The following is a 14940-nucleotide window of genomic DNA, read 5'->3' as shown; positions in this document are numbered from 1 at the left end:
ACTAAAAATAAAACACTCCAAACAATTTGTATAATTAATTTCCGAGACAGAAAATAGCTCAACCTTTTTTTAACTAAGAAAAAAAAAAAATGCCAACCTTCCAGTTAAAGTGTAAAATGTTTTTACCCATTTTCATCGTTTATATGCTTGACAATCTTATTCTAGCAATAATTTTTACCTTTCATCATCATCTAGATCACATTTCCACACCTCCCAAATATACAGTTACAAGTTAGGGTAAAAATAAAATCATATATCAAATCAAACAAAAGAGCAAAGGTTTAAAAATGGGAAGAAATTAATTAAAGGGGTTTAAAAGTCAAAAGGAGTGTGAAGTTGGAAAATTGCAATGGCAAAGCTACCCATAAAATATGTTTGGATAAATACAAGTAACAATAAATTAAAGGTTATTGTGAAGTATTGTATGATTATTTTGTAATATAAACATCATAAATGGATTATTATAAAAGTGAAATGTGGGTGTATCATGCTTATTAATTAATTAAGGGGGACAAGTAATTAATGAAGGTTTGGGCATTTGACTTCGCCCCCAAAATAAAAGATTACTCTCCATTTATTCATTTTTCCATTTGATCAAAGAATTGAGAAGTTAATTAAGGGGAGAAAAAGAGGAATTATGGGTTCAAAATGATCTTAATTTTCTCCAAAAAAAAAAAAAAATACATATATATATAACCAAGAAGCCTACTCATCACACGTTTAACATTAGATTTTTTTTTTCTTTCTTACACGATTGTTTAGATTTGGCCATCCAATGTTCCATATGTATTTTTTTACTATCTTATCTCAAACAACCAAATAACAGTTTAAAAAAATAAAAATAAAATTGCAAGAGAAAAAGACAATGAAAAAGAAAAGAAAGAAAATGGAAAGGAAGGACGGACAAAAACATTTAAAGAAATTGCAGAAGAAAAAGATGATCAAAACAAATAAAATATCAAAAAGAAGAAAGATGATGAAAAGGAAGAACCAACTTCATAGGCTTTTTCATTTTGTTACACAACCCGTAAATATTTGACCGATTTATTATATTTATGAAGATTAATCCTTAACTAAAATTAAATACAAAAGAATGAAAGTATATATTTATTTTTAAAAAATCATATAAAACTTAATATTTATTAATCAAACGTAGCTAAAACTTGAATTGAAACAAAACATAAAGTTGTAAGATTTGTTTTTAGAAAATGGAGAAAACCACGTTACTTGACATTTTTAAAAATGTCAAGTAATTAAAATTGATCTTGACGTTTTTAATATATCGAATATTTAAAATAAAAAAGAAAAAGTTATGCATTTTTTCAATTTTAATAAAAGCTGTCAAAAATATCAAACTGCAAGTGTTAAGTATTGTCAGTTTTGTAGTAGTGACAATTTGTATGCTTCTAACCATACCTATTATGAAAGGATGAGCTATAAGGCAACTTGACGTTAATAATGGCTTTTTATATGGTGAATTAGAAGAAAATGTGTGTATTGAATAACTTAATGAATTTGAAGTAAAAGCATCTCATCCACTAGTTTTTCATCTAAGAAAAGATATCTATGGCCTAAAACAAGCCCCTCGGGCATGGTATGAAAAGTTGATTTAGTTCCAGTTTACATACTTTAGGCTTTCAGACATCTAAAGCAGATTCATCACTTTTAATTCGAATAACTCCTACTTTATGCTGTTATATTATGATATATGTTGATTATTTGATTATTATGGAAGATTGTGAAAAGGACTTGAATGATTTGATTAAATCCTAAAACAACAACTTTGCTCTTAAAGATCGAGGGACACTCAATTACTTTCTAGGAGTGGAAGTATCATATCATACAAATGGAGATATGCTCTATTACTGATTTGTTGCATAAGACAAAATTGCTTGAAGTAAAATCAATTTCAACTCCAATGGTAAGCGGGCCATTAAAATTATCTGCTCGTCAAAACAATTTCATGACATTTATATGTATTGTAGTACTATTGGAGCTTTACAATATGCCAAGTTTACACATCTCGTGATATCATATAATGTAAACAAAGCGTGTCAATTTATGCACTCTCTTGAACTTACACATTGGCAAATTGTGAAACACATTATAAGGTATCTTAAAGGTACCTTATCTCATGGACTATGGCTTAGACGTTCTACCAATTTATCTCTTATTGGTTTTGCTGATGCTGACTGGGCATTTGATCTTGATGATAGTAAGGTCATTTATGAGAATTCTGTTTACTTTGGTAATAATTTAGTCTCTTGGGAATCAAAGGGAATTGATTATTTCAAGATCTAGTAGTGAAGTAGAATACAGGTATCTTGCTTTACTTGCTACTGAATTGGTATGGATTCGTTCACTAAGTACTATTTGATTTATATATCAATATACCTCATGCCCCTATTTTGTGGTGCGATAATCTTAGTGCAATTCACTCAAGTGCAAATCCCATATTGCACTCTAAAAATAAAACATGTTGAGCTTGATATATTTACTTGGTTCGAGATTTGGTTCAAAAGATGAAATCTCAGTTTGTCATCTTCCAGTTTTACAACAGATAGTAAATATTCTTACCAACCAAACCATTGGTTTAATTTGTAAGGGGGTGTTAAGGGAGCTCATTTGTAAGGGGGTGTTAACAAATGTGTTTTATATTTGTATGGCTCATATTGTAAAGTCCATTAAGAACTTCTAGAAATGGTTTGTTACAAAGGCTATGATCTTGCGTGGGTGTATTTAGAATACGGGTTTTTTCATCACAGCTTTTGTTTTTGTTATATATTTGGTTGCCATTTCAATTCAAAAATATATCAATGAACACCAGGGTTTTCCTTTATTCATATTATTTCTGTTTTCTCTTCTTCATTAACTTCAAGATTCTTCTTCATTTCTTCCATCAACTACATGAAGTCAATTGTCTCCCATGTGTGAAAAAGCAAAGATAGGGTATTCTCTCTTCTCTACTTCTCCTCCATCCACCACCACAAAAAGTGGCTTTCTTCACGTTTGTAATTTTAATTGATACATAACATTCTACAATATTTATTTTAAATCTAATTTTCTTCAATACATATTGAGGTAAATAAGTTAAAAAACTGCACTTGTTTAATGACATAGAAGCATTTTAAGGTAAAAGTAAAATCACTCTGATTTGAATGATTATGTTGTATTATCCATTGAAAGACTTGGTGTTGTGATTGTCTTATCTTCCTCAAGTATCATATAAAAGATTTTGTACAGAGGTATAGAGTAATTAAAAATACATTTTGCAATCAAATAGTGGGATGAGAAGTATAATGATCATGCTATGATAGGGCAGATGGTGTTTATTGTGTGTTTTCAGGGAAGAATGCACTGTAAGAAAGTGTATAAATAGATTCATATATATGTTCAAATTTTAAGATAAGCAGAGGATTATATGTCAAGAGTAGAGTAGCAAGAGGATATATGAAGAGATTTAAGAGATTATTGCAAGTGAGGACAAATACGCTTTTGGACATGCCTCGTGAGAGGGAGAGTGTTTTAAGTTCTAATTCTATGATTGTTTAGAAGACAAGGACAATGAAGTAGATACTTGTTTCTAACCTTTTCAAACTTCACTTTTAAATGACCCAAAAAGATAATACAAACAGATTTTTTTTTAACTAATAGACTTGTAATAGGGTTTAGGAGGAAAATAGTACCTGTGTTATTGCAATTTCAATTGTGTCAAATGCATATGGACCGAGCAACAGAGTTGGACTTCTTTTATGATTTCCCAAAGGATTTATTTGGTTGGTTGTGATGTTTAATTCAGCTACGTAAGTATATCTTTTCCAAGGTACAACTTAAGTATTCTCTATGCTAAGGAGCAACCTTTTAATTGATTAATTTTGCTAGGAAGGTCATTCATATTTTCATGTGGGTTGTGTGGGGAGTGTATGTGAGACAATGGCAAGTATTCATTTTTCTTTGAGATGTACTTATCCAGAAAGATATTTTATTTTGGTCTGCAAATTGTTGAATAACAATTGCTATCATATATTATGGCTTTGTTAAACTTGGAACCCATTACTACATTTCAATCAAGTTCCCTTCCTTTCTTCTAAGATTTTTATAAGCTTCTTTGCTAGCAAATAAGTTCTCAATTGTAGAACAGAATAGTGGTCAAGTTCTTGGTAGAACGGAATAGTAGTAATATACTTTATGGTCAAGTTACTATTGGAACACTTATCTTACATGTATTTTTCTGTTTCGTCTTTCCAACTATGGACCATTTATACTCAGAAATAGCATTTTATATTCGATAGAGATGTATTAGGAGATGTCAGATCCAATTGTATGGTTGGTTTTTACATCTCAAAACGCCTAAATTTGTAAAGTGAGAATAAGGAGAGAGATGTTGTTTAGAGCGTTTTTTGGAAGTTGCTAATAATCAATTCAACTGACGCAGGTAATTGATGGAGCCCTAGATGATAGCAAGAGTGCAGTGGATTTAATTCTAAAGATGGTAAACATATTTTGTATTGTTTTCCTGAGATTGTTTATTAAAGTTTTCTATAAATGAGATCTTATGCCTTATCTTGCTTAAAAAAAAGATAACACAAGTTTTTTTTTCTTATTGTTATGGAGGAAGGTTCTAGTTGCATGGACGTTAATAAATTTAATCAAACGTGTCTTTTAGCTAGCTTGGCTTCTTCTCCCTCCCATTTTCAAGGATTGTTGACAGAGGATTCACTAAGGGATAAAGGGCACTATATTTATGTGATTATGTATTATAGGTGGGAGTAATTTTTATTGGTTGGATTTAGAAGTTGCAATTTTGATGTCTTGTCTTTGCTGTTCAAATTTATAGGTACTAGTGTTTGAGAAATTTGAACTTTTAACTTTCTGTTTATGCATGCTTGAATCAGTGATCAGTTTATTGTGGGAGCATTTAATTCGTTGAGACTTGAGTTAATTAGTTTGTTTGGATTGTGAGTTAACTAATTTATTTTGCATGTTTATAGATTGATACACAAAGATCATACTCACAGGCCGAGTTAGACGAGGTGCGAGTTGAGTTAGCTGACTTCCTGGATTCGACATGATTGTGACTTATTTGTGATTCTGAAGTTTATATTGTTTCTTGTTTTTGTAATGGTATGAAATATTCATATATATATATGTAAAAAGTTTTGGAAATGTTTATATATATATACGGTGAAGAGTATATTTGATGTATATCGTCATTTATATATATTTAAGAAACTGTTGTTGGACAACTATGCAGAACTATGGGAGCACAATACAGGAACAAAAATATAATTGAATTACATTTTTTAAAAATAAATTTGAAACATGCTTGACGGTGTTTAATTATCATAAAAAAAGTACATTCTTGATGGTCTTAAAACATCACAAACAACTACATTCTTGACAGTTTTTAAATGTCATGAATTTTCATACTCTTAACGGTTTTAAACTGTCATGAGCACTCATACTCTTGACGGTTTTTCACTGTCATGAAAACTAATATATATACTTGACGATTACAAAACGTCAACGTTTACTAATCTTGACGTTTTTATCAACTGTCAAGAACTTTGACTTTCTTAACGCTGTCTTCAGCGACAATTTTAAAACCGTCAATAATGGTGGTTCTTGACTGTTTAAAAATGTCAAGAGAGCCTATTTTTGTAGTAGTGATCATTTATGTTGACAGCGACATCCGCAGCTGGCTGAGTAACAAAATGATTCATGTCATCTTCAACTTTTATAAAGACACATTCCATTCTGTTGTAATCAATAGACGTTTGAGTTGTTTGATGAATGGGTGGTTCTTGTCTTCCATTTGAATCAAATTTACCACTGGTTTGTGAACGAAGAGAAGAATATCATTGTCTTCTTTTCAAAAAGCATGCTCTGAATTTTGCATTTATTATTGCCCTCATGCATTCTTGGCAATCTTCAAGATGGAAGCCTTTAGATGGTTTTGAAAATTATATATGGAGTATTTTCTTAATCTTGTTTAAGAATAAAACACTTGACAAGTTGAGACATGAAAGTCTAAGGCAGCCGCTAGCTACTTGTTAAGGACAATTACAATTATTGACAAACTCAAAATATTAATTCGCCACACAATTCACCAACAAACACTCTTGCCATATTCTTCAAGATATGGAAGACTTACTTTAAATAGTTTTAAAAAGTATACGGAGTATTTTCTAATTAATCTTGTTTTAGAATATAATACTTCACCAAGTTGAGACATGAAAGTCTAATAAGACTAGTTAGCTAATTGTTTTTTTTAAAAAAAGATACGGATGGATCAGTAGGCACATTCGGGCATTCCACTAGGTGGACATCCTCTTAGCATCCTCGTCATTTCCGCTTCATTAACTATAAAACATAGATAAGTATAGGAAGCAAGGAGAAAGAAGGGTTAGAGATAAGCCTGATACAGAAGACTCTAATGTATCGAACTTTATGTTTATGCAAATCGGTTCGGGCTTATACCGCTTCATTAACCATAAAACATACATTATAATTTACTTCAAATGCTATCTGATATATACTGCATACATTTTTTTGTCGATTTTCAACTGCTACGTGAAATATGCAAGTTGTCGCCGTAAACTGTCCATATGAAATCGGGATAGGAGCGAAGGATTATTATCAAGAACTCAATATTTCCAACTCTTGCTGCATCGTGCAATAAACTTGAGGGTCTTTTAACTTTATGAACTTGCATAGCTTGGAGAATGCCTCTGATGGCAAATGTCTCTGCATTAAAGCTGTGTTGTAAATTCCATTGAAGCCTACAAAATTAAACCTCATAAAGATATAATCATATATATAATGCTTCAATAAATATATACATATATATATATCCAAATGAGAAAGAAATGTTCATGTGTATAATATATGTGTTTTCCAAAAGCTAAGCTGGCCGCAGCTACCAATTATTGCAGATGACTTTCTGCATAGCATATGCAAAGCTGTGTCACCATTTTCGTTTATCCGTGCCTTTGCCAATTCAGGTTTCTTTATCAGAATATCTAATGTTATATCTACAACAAAGAAAAGAGTAATTAAAAATTTGTAATAAATAATTTTATTCTATAATTGAGCTCTCTTTCCAAAACAGATAAAAAAATAAGTAGAATGTCACTATTTATCAGTGATAGATGTCAATACACTACTCTCGACTACTATCAGCTGTGTCATCATTGATAGATCTGAGATTTAGATATATATACTTGAAAATATTCTCATTTAAAACATTATTGATGATATATAATTTAGATAATAATTTGGAAGCAAAACGTAATAATCACTGTCGATGGTGGCTGAAGGAAGTCCATTTTGTTGAGAAGTATTTAGAGCTTCAAAGTCAGTGTTGGAGTAAAGGTAGGAAGCCATGTCTTTACATTTTGTAACCTATAGCTTTAATGACTGGAGTTCGTTCCAAATCGTCATGAATATTTGGAAGATCTGGATTCTTGTAAACCATTGCTTTAGCGATTCTTACATCTCTGATGCGGCCGCATAATCAAGGACAATATTTCCACTTGAATTTTGTATAGCCAAGTTAGATGAAGATCAAAGTTGAACCAACTTTTCAACAAAAGAAGTTTGTTCAGCCAATGCAGCTACAAGAAGGGTTGTCCGATATCCACCAGTTATCATCTTGTTGGTTGTCGAAGGATCCATGTCAAATATAAATTTAGCAGTGTCTTCCTGCAGTTACCCTTTGAAGCAGCTTCATATACCATAATATTCTGTGAATTATATCTTTTTTGTTACATACACAGACAAACAGCCCCATAAGACTCAATATCTAATATCTATATTGGCTGAAAAAGATGTGCTAAATAATTTGTTATGTTGGTGGCCTAACACTTCTCAAGAGAGGGTTATCCCGACTATGCATTTAGAAGACTGAGACAATTAACTAAAAAAGTCAAAGACCAGCAGTACGAGAAGAAAAACGCCTCCAAAAGGAATATCAAAAAGATACAAATCTGAGACTGATAAGATGATTTGCTGGAATCTCAGAATGTGCTAATAGTGATTGGTAGTGATCGAAGGAAAGTTTTAAAAGCTGACCTTGCTAGCCTTATTGCCAAAGAAACTCAATACTGGGCACAGAGAGCTAAGAAAACATGGTTGGAAGAAGGAGATGAAAACACTGGCTTCTTTCATTAGGTTTGAAATGATAGAAGAAGAAGAAATCAGATATCTTATATTTTTTATAGCCATAACATTTGTTTCAACACAATATATGAGGGTATTGAGAAATACTTTATAGACCACTTCAGCTCTATTTATATCTCCAACAATACATCTCCGTTTATCATCGAAAATCTTAATTGGCAACCAATAGATAGCACACAAGCCTTACATCTCACAACCCCTGTTGAAGAAATTAAGGAAGCCCTTAGCTCTTTCGACTGTAACAAAGCATCTAGACCGGATGGATTCTCTATAGACTTTTTTTAAAAGTTTTGGAACATTTTCAAGTCCAATATATTGGAGATGTTCCGAAATTTTTTAAAAAATGGAGTGATTGATAGAAATATGAATAAAACTTTTCTCTCTGATTGCAAAAAAAGATAAATGTAAGCTTGCAGCCGATTATAGACCATACACACACAAAAATAAACTAAATTCTGTCAAATGGTCCACAGTCACAACCCCTCTGATAAAGGAGGTCTTTGTATAATCCCCCATTTCTGCTACAAGTTTTGCTTTGCTCACTGAATGGCTAAAGAGATATCACAATGAACCAAATTGGTCTATGGAGGACTTTCATTGATGTCAAACACTCCAATACTTCTATGGATGATATTCCCACTATTGCTAAATACAATAGTCTCAATGCTCTTTGGACATCTATCTTTAAAGGTTTGGATGGGTTCAAAGACACAAATGGGATGAAAATTAAACGACAGTTCCTTATCGTTTTTGGAACAACAACTAAAGCAATTATGGTCCTCTTTGCACATCTTTTCCTAGATTTTATGCTCTTTCATCTCGGTAAAATGGTGCCATCAGGGATATGTGGAACTTTGATAGTGGTGACTGGGATTTCCAACCTAGAAGATCCCTGAGGGACAGAGAAGTACATCAATGGAGAAGTACATCAGTTGCATGGGCAGTCCCATCTGGAAGCTCAACAGTAATGGTATCTTCTCTGTCCATTTCGTTAATCTTGCCATAAAATTTCCCCCTGCTTTAGTTGAGAGCTATCCTTTCATGCCTATATGAAAATCTAAGATCCCTAAAAAATGCAAGTTTTTCATATGGATTGCCATATACAAAGGGATCCTCACAATCGAGACAATACAACATAGGATTAGAAATATTTGTCTCAACTCAAATTGGTGCATTATGTGTAAAAATAATATTGAGACTACATACCATCTATTCCTCTATTATCCTTCTATTTTGTCTTTACGGAGCAATGTTAAGGTTCACACTGGATGGATAAACAATTTAAACAACCTAAGAGATAATTTCAAGCATATTTGCTCTATAAATACTAAATCTTTAAAGGTTGTGATCCACATAAATCTCCCAGTTGCCACTACATGGATAATTTGGCTGGAAAGAAACAAAAACTCTTCAACAACAACCACCTCACATCTATTAGCTTTTGGGAGAGTATCTGCAACCTCGCTAGTTTATGGTCTTCAAACAACAAACTCTTCAAAAATTATTCTCCAACATTTATTGCTTTAAAAATTAATATTTTTTGTTAGCTCTACTCTTTGGGCATATCTCTAGTCTTTTGTACTGGATCTTAAACTTTGTATCCCCTGTGCTTTATTGAATATATTTATGGAGAAGATGAGGGCGTTAAAAGGGTGTCCACTTACTGACTTTACAAGTATTCTTTTCGATATATATATATATATATCGAAAAGAATACTTGTAAAATTTTGAATTCTATCACTAATAAACTTTACATTAATAGAGTTAAGCCTAAGGGAAGAGTTATGCAAAGTATGGACTGATATTTAAAGCAATAGAACTAGCACTATAGTTTGAAAAAAGTTTCGATCTGTTAGTCTAGAAACTTGAGTGAGCTTGAATGCTATCCGTTAATTAAGATTGGGTTTGACATTTTTTAGCTCAATTAATTAATCAATTGATAAATTATGTCTGCATCTGTGGTTAATTTAATGGATTATTTCTATAACTTTTGTTTATTTCTCGTATTATATGCATATAGTAGAGTATAAAACTATAGACTTTAAAATGAAAACTACTTAATACATTATCTTAGCTATTAAATCATGCTCGATTTAATTGATTGTTTAATTGATTTGACAATTTAATTGATTATTTAAAAGGTGGCTAACCATTTAATAGGATATACAATCACTGTATTATTATCATGTTGCAGGTTTTCCAAGTCAATATAGTTCAATTAATTAGTACTCCAATAGTGAGAGACGAATTGCAAGGTCAATGGTGTTTTGTTTATTTTTCGTGGAAAAGTTCCAATGAAAATTCAATAAATAATTAAGATCATTACCTAAGCAAGAATAAACAAACAATTTGTGTTCTAATAATATTTCTTGCTAGGTATACTAGGGTTTTCATTATTTCATTTACATTTGTGAAGATTTCAACTAAACTATTTTATTCTCCAATCTCAATTCATATTATTGTTGGACGCTTGAGGACATGTGATATTGTTTGCATTCTATTTGTGAAAATTTTTAATTAATTATAGTAAAATATTAATCCACACACACAAATGAAAATTTTTAAATAATTATATTAAATATAGTAAATTTGTGTTTCTTCATCAATGGATGCATCATGAGTAGATGCATTACTCCATGAAAATTAATAACTAAATTATATAAAAAAAACATGACTTTTCGAATGGTCACGAATAAGTCTATAAATAAGACTTTTTCTATTTGGTTAAAAAAAAAAAACACTTCTTTTCCATTATTCATAATCTTGATGTTCGGTTGATCCACAAAGATCTGTTCGTTGATCTTCTAGACGGGGTGTTACTCTTAGAAGATAGTTGATATGTTCTATCCTGGAAGACAATTACTCTCAAAACTCAAGCACTAGGATGAGTAAATTTGTCTTAGGGAGACAATGTGAATTCGTTGGACTAAGATCTATAATGCATATATGAGTTTCTTTTTGTCGTGATTGATAATATTGGTAACAATTTTGATAATCATTAATAACATATTATATTATATAGGTCTTAGGTATATGTGAATGGTCATGATGGATCTAGCGATATAAAAAGACAAGAAAAGGTGTCAAATATGGATTGCGTCAAAAGAGTTTGGTATGTCAAAGTAAATAATGGATTACAAAAAGAGATGTGGAGTGAGTTGGAAAATTAAAAGGACAGTCCATCATGCGTATTTAATTAAGGGGGGGAAGTAGTGAAGGTTTGGGCATTTGACATAGCCCCAAAATAAAAAGACTCTCCACTTAATTCATTTTCCATCTGATCAAAGAATTGGGAAAAGTTAAAGGGAGAAAAATGGACGAAAGAGGAATTATGGGTCCAAAAAGATCTCAATTTTCTCCAAAACCAAACAGGAAGCCTATTGATCCAGAGGCTAAAAAATCTGCAAAGAAAAATCCAAAAAAAGATCCCAATTTTCCCAGCTCTTCAAAGCCAAAGCCACAAGCTGCAGCAACCAATCCTAATTCTAACGGCAACAAAACTAATCCCAACTCCGAGACACCTTCTTCTGCTCCACCTCCACCTCCGACTCCGATTTCAACTCCAAAAGCAAAAAGTCAACCTCCCACGCCTTCTTCTGATCATCATCCACCTCTACCTCACAATCTGAGTCCGCCTCGAAGATCAAAAAGTCAACCCGCCACGCCTTCTTCTGCTTCAAAGATCAACTTTGTAAGACGTATTGATAATGATAATTCTACAAAAGCTTTTCCCAAGACTTCGCCCACCTCTGGGTCAGATCATCGTCAGAAACATGTCAAAACTACTGCTGATCCTCATTCCCCTGGATATTCTGATTCTTCTCATGATATTGGTGATCGGTTGTTACAACGCCTTTCTTCTGAAGGTCAGTTTGATATTTCTTCACACCTTTTTTTTTTCCTTTCTCTTTTGTAAATTTTTACGGGCATTGAAATGTGTAAGCCCTTTCACACACACCAGTATTGATTAATTAAATAACAATATTTTAAAAAAACTATAAATACAAACCTAGATGATAGTTAGTATATCATTATTTATCGGTGATATTTGATATATTTATAAATATTATGGTTTATTTTGCTATATTTGAAAATAACTCACACCAAAATCTATCATTATTGACTTTCTGTTAGCATAATAATCTATCACAAGTATCAATAACGCTAAAAGCTATATCTAAATTTTGATATATTTATTTTGAATTGTGAGACTTTAGAGGGGTTCAGTATACATAAAAGTCAAATTTAAAGATAATAGGTTAACTAATGTTTAAAATATTTGAATTTGTCATACATCTTTTCAAATGTCATACTGAATTTTAAGTAAAAGTAAATAAATCTTTTATGAAAATTATTTTCAAATAACAAATTTCTTAAATATATCGTAACATGACTACGTGTGTCTTATCATACTTCGTATAGACATATATAATAGTCTATTGATGATGATATTTTGTTATATTTTATTTTATTTAGAATAAATTGTTAGTTTTGTTGTACTTATACAATTATGTCATGTTTCATCAAGTTATTAATAATCTCTTCGTGATCCACTGAATATTCTTGATAGATGTGTTTTAAATCTTTTACTCGTGGATAAAAAAACAAAAATTAACATGTGTAGGTAAAGACCTTGATGACATCCTCAAAGGAAACACGATAGATGATTTAATGGGCTCAAATAACAGAAAGGAAGAATCTTCATCTCGAAATGTTTCTAGTTTGGCTATATTACAAATTTACCAGAAAATTGCATCCCATCGACAAGGAAACTTATCCGTTGAACGTTACTTCAAAAAGCTCAAGAAATTATGGAATGATATTGGAATCTATAGCAGTGAGTCTGTTGAAGGAATTGCATTTTGGAGTGAGCTTACAGAAAGAGACAAAGTTATTCAATTTTTTATTGGACTAAATGATTATTATTCCATAATTTGCTCCCAAATCCTTGTTAACCAGCCATTCCCAACAGTGGAGGAAGCTTATTCTGAAATAATTCGAGAAGAAAAACGTAGAGAATTGTTTGTTGCATTAGGAACTGTGGCGGCACAAGTGATTCAAAGTAGTTACCAGAATGGTTCATCCAACAATGGTGATAATAAAAACCTTGGAATTGATCAAGAAATTGACACAAGTATTTAACCTTGGATCTCCTAATTTAAGCAAAGTTGAAGATTTTCACCTCAAAGAAAATTCAAGGTTAATGCTCTTTTTTCCTCTTCGTCTTGTATGATAGATAGTAATGTTTTGCTACATTTTAAATGACAAAACTTCTTACATTTCTTTACATTAAATTGCATTTTTCTTACATATTTTCTGGTGTGTTTTCTCAGGATTAATTTGAGGACGTACATAACTAAGACAAACTTGTCCAAACTGTGTTGATCGTTATGGTGAGATACTGCATATGCATTTTAATTGAAAATATTAAACTTAAACCTCTTTGCATCTGTTTTAGGCGTGGTTTGTTTGTGTATGAGCGAGACTCACTTATTTACAATATAGATTGTTTACAGATAAACTCCGTGAAAATTATCAACCTTATCTTTTATTATAACATGGAAGAAAGTTTGGTCTATTAACTCTTGATCAAGTGAATGGTAATGGGCCAGAGCTCGACTGGTTTGATTTTTTTTAATCTTCAAGATAGTATCTGGTTCGATTTACCATTCTTAATGAGAAAACACACCATTAGTCATTATATTATAGTACTGTTGTTGTATTGTAATAATAAAAAGAACAAATATGAAAGCACCTAAAAATACATAAAACATATCAAACTTTGATAACCTAACTCGACTACACAACATTATATTTGGAAGGTCTTAGACCATGATAAGAGGTTATACTGCTCGTATAGTAATGGATAGTTACATTGTTATGAATGAAGTGTTACATTTGTATGATCGAAGGTACAGTAACAGTGATCAGAACTAAATTGTAAAATAACAATTACCATAACATTACTAGCTAGGATTACTTTCCCTTAATCAATGACCACTTGCAATCCTAGTTTCAAGCATCCTTAAATAGTCGATCAATCTCTTATGTTCAAAATGTTGTATCGTCACACATTAATTCTCGAAAGTGCATCTTAATATAAATGGAAGTTGTTTGTAATTAGTGCAACGTGGGACATGAACAGATATATATCTGAATATTTATATACACTACTTGCCTAAGAATTATATTTTTTAACGATGGATTTAAAATATTAATTCACACGTACATCTGAAAATTTTAAAATAATATTTAATGATGGATTTAAAATAAGGAAGAATCTAGCTATGTATATGAGCTGTAAATGTAGGATATTTAATTCATTCAAAATATTATATACCCATTCAGATTTGTAATTTAGTTAATTGTTGTGTGATATCCTCTCGTGTTTTGTTCAGAAAAAATAATAAATAAATACGAGGGGCATAACCAAGTAAAAGCTCAAAGTAATTTCTCAACATAGAAAAAGAACCTTTATACCGATCTCAAGATAAACGGCCACATATCCATATAAATTAATTACTTGAGGTGTGCATAATCATAAGATATTTGAGAGGTTTATTATCCTAACAAATTTGTTTAATTTTAAAACACATCTTCATCTTCTCTCTTCAACCCAATTAAAGTCCTAATAACTTTTGTTTAACCACTGTACTGCCAGAACTTTTGTAAGAGTTATTTACAAATTTAGAAGTGAGTGAACCTAGGACTGAGTTTTCATGTTTGAAAACGTGGTACATATATGATAACTTTTCATTA

At 31.3% G+C, this 14940-nt stretch overlaps 1 protein-coding gene across 1 annotated transcript; it reads left to right on the top strand.

Moving 5' to 3' along the window:
• Window positions 1-11378: 11378 nt before the first annotated feature.
• On the top strand, window positions 11379-13812 carry LOC101218972 (protein ENL). Its single transcript, XM_011654229.2, has 3 exons — window positions 11379-12047; window positions 12806-13380; window positions 13515-13812. The coding sequence occupies exons 1-2, from the start codon at window positions 11495-11497 to the stop codon at window positions 13321-13323; spliced, it is 1071 nt and encodes a 356-aa protein (XP_011652531.1). The 5' UTR covers window positions 11379-11494; the 3' UTR covers window positions 13324-13380; window positions 13515-13812.
• Window positions 13813-14940: the final 1128 nt, after the last annotated feature.

The sequence above is a fragment of the Cucumis sativus genome, chromosome 1 (genome assembly GCF_000004075.3).
Source record: "Cucumis sativus cultivar 9930 chromosome 1, Cucumber_9930_V3, whole genome shotgun sequence".
Taxonomy (NCBI): domain Eukaryota; kingdom Viridiplantae; phylum Streptophyta; class Magnoliopsida; order Cucurbitales; family Cucurbitaceae; genus Cucumis; species Cucumis sativus.
The sequence above is the reverse complement of the archived record's forward strand: the minus strand, read 5'-3'. Positions and strand labels throughout refer to the sequence as shown.

Bases quoted from the DNA above. Each gene is read 5' to 3' on its own strand.
- LOC101218972 (XM_011654229.2), top strand. From the start codon at position 11,495: ATGGACGAAAGAGGAATTATGGGTCCAAAAAGATCTCAATTTTCTCCA. The intron at 12,048-12,805 runs GTCAGTTTGATA...TAACATGTGTAG, and splicing joins ACAACGCCTTTCTTCTGAAG to GTAAAGACCTTGATGACATC.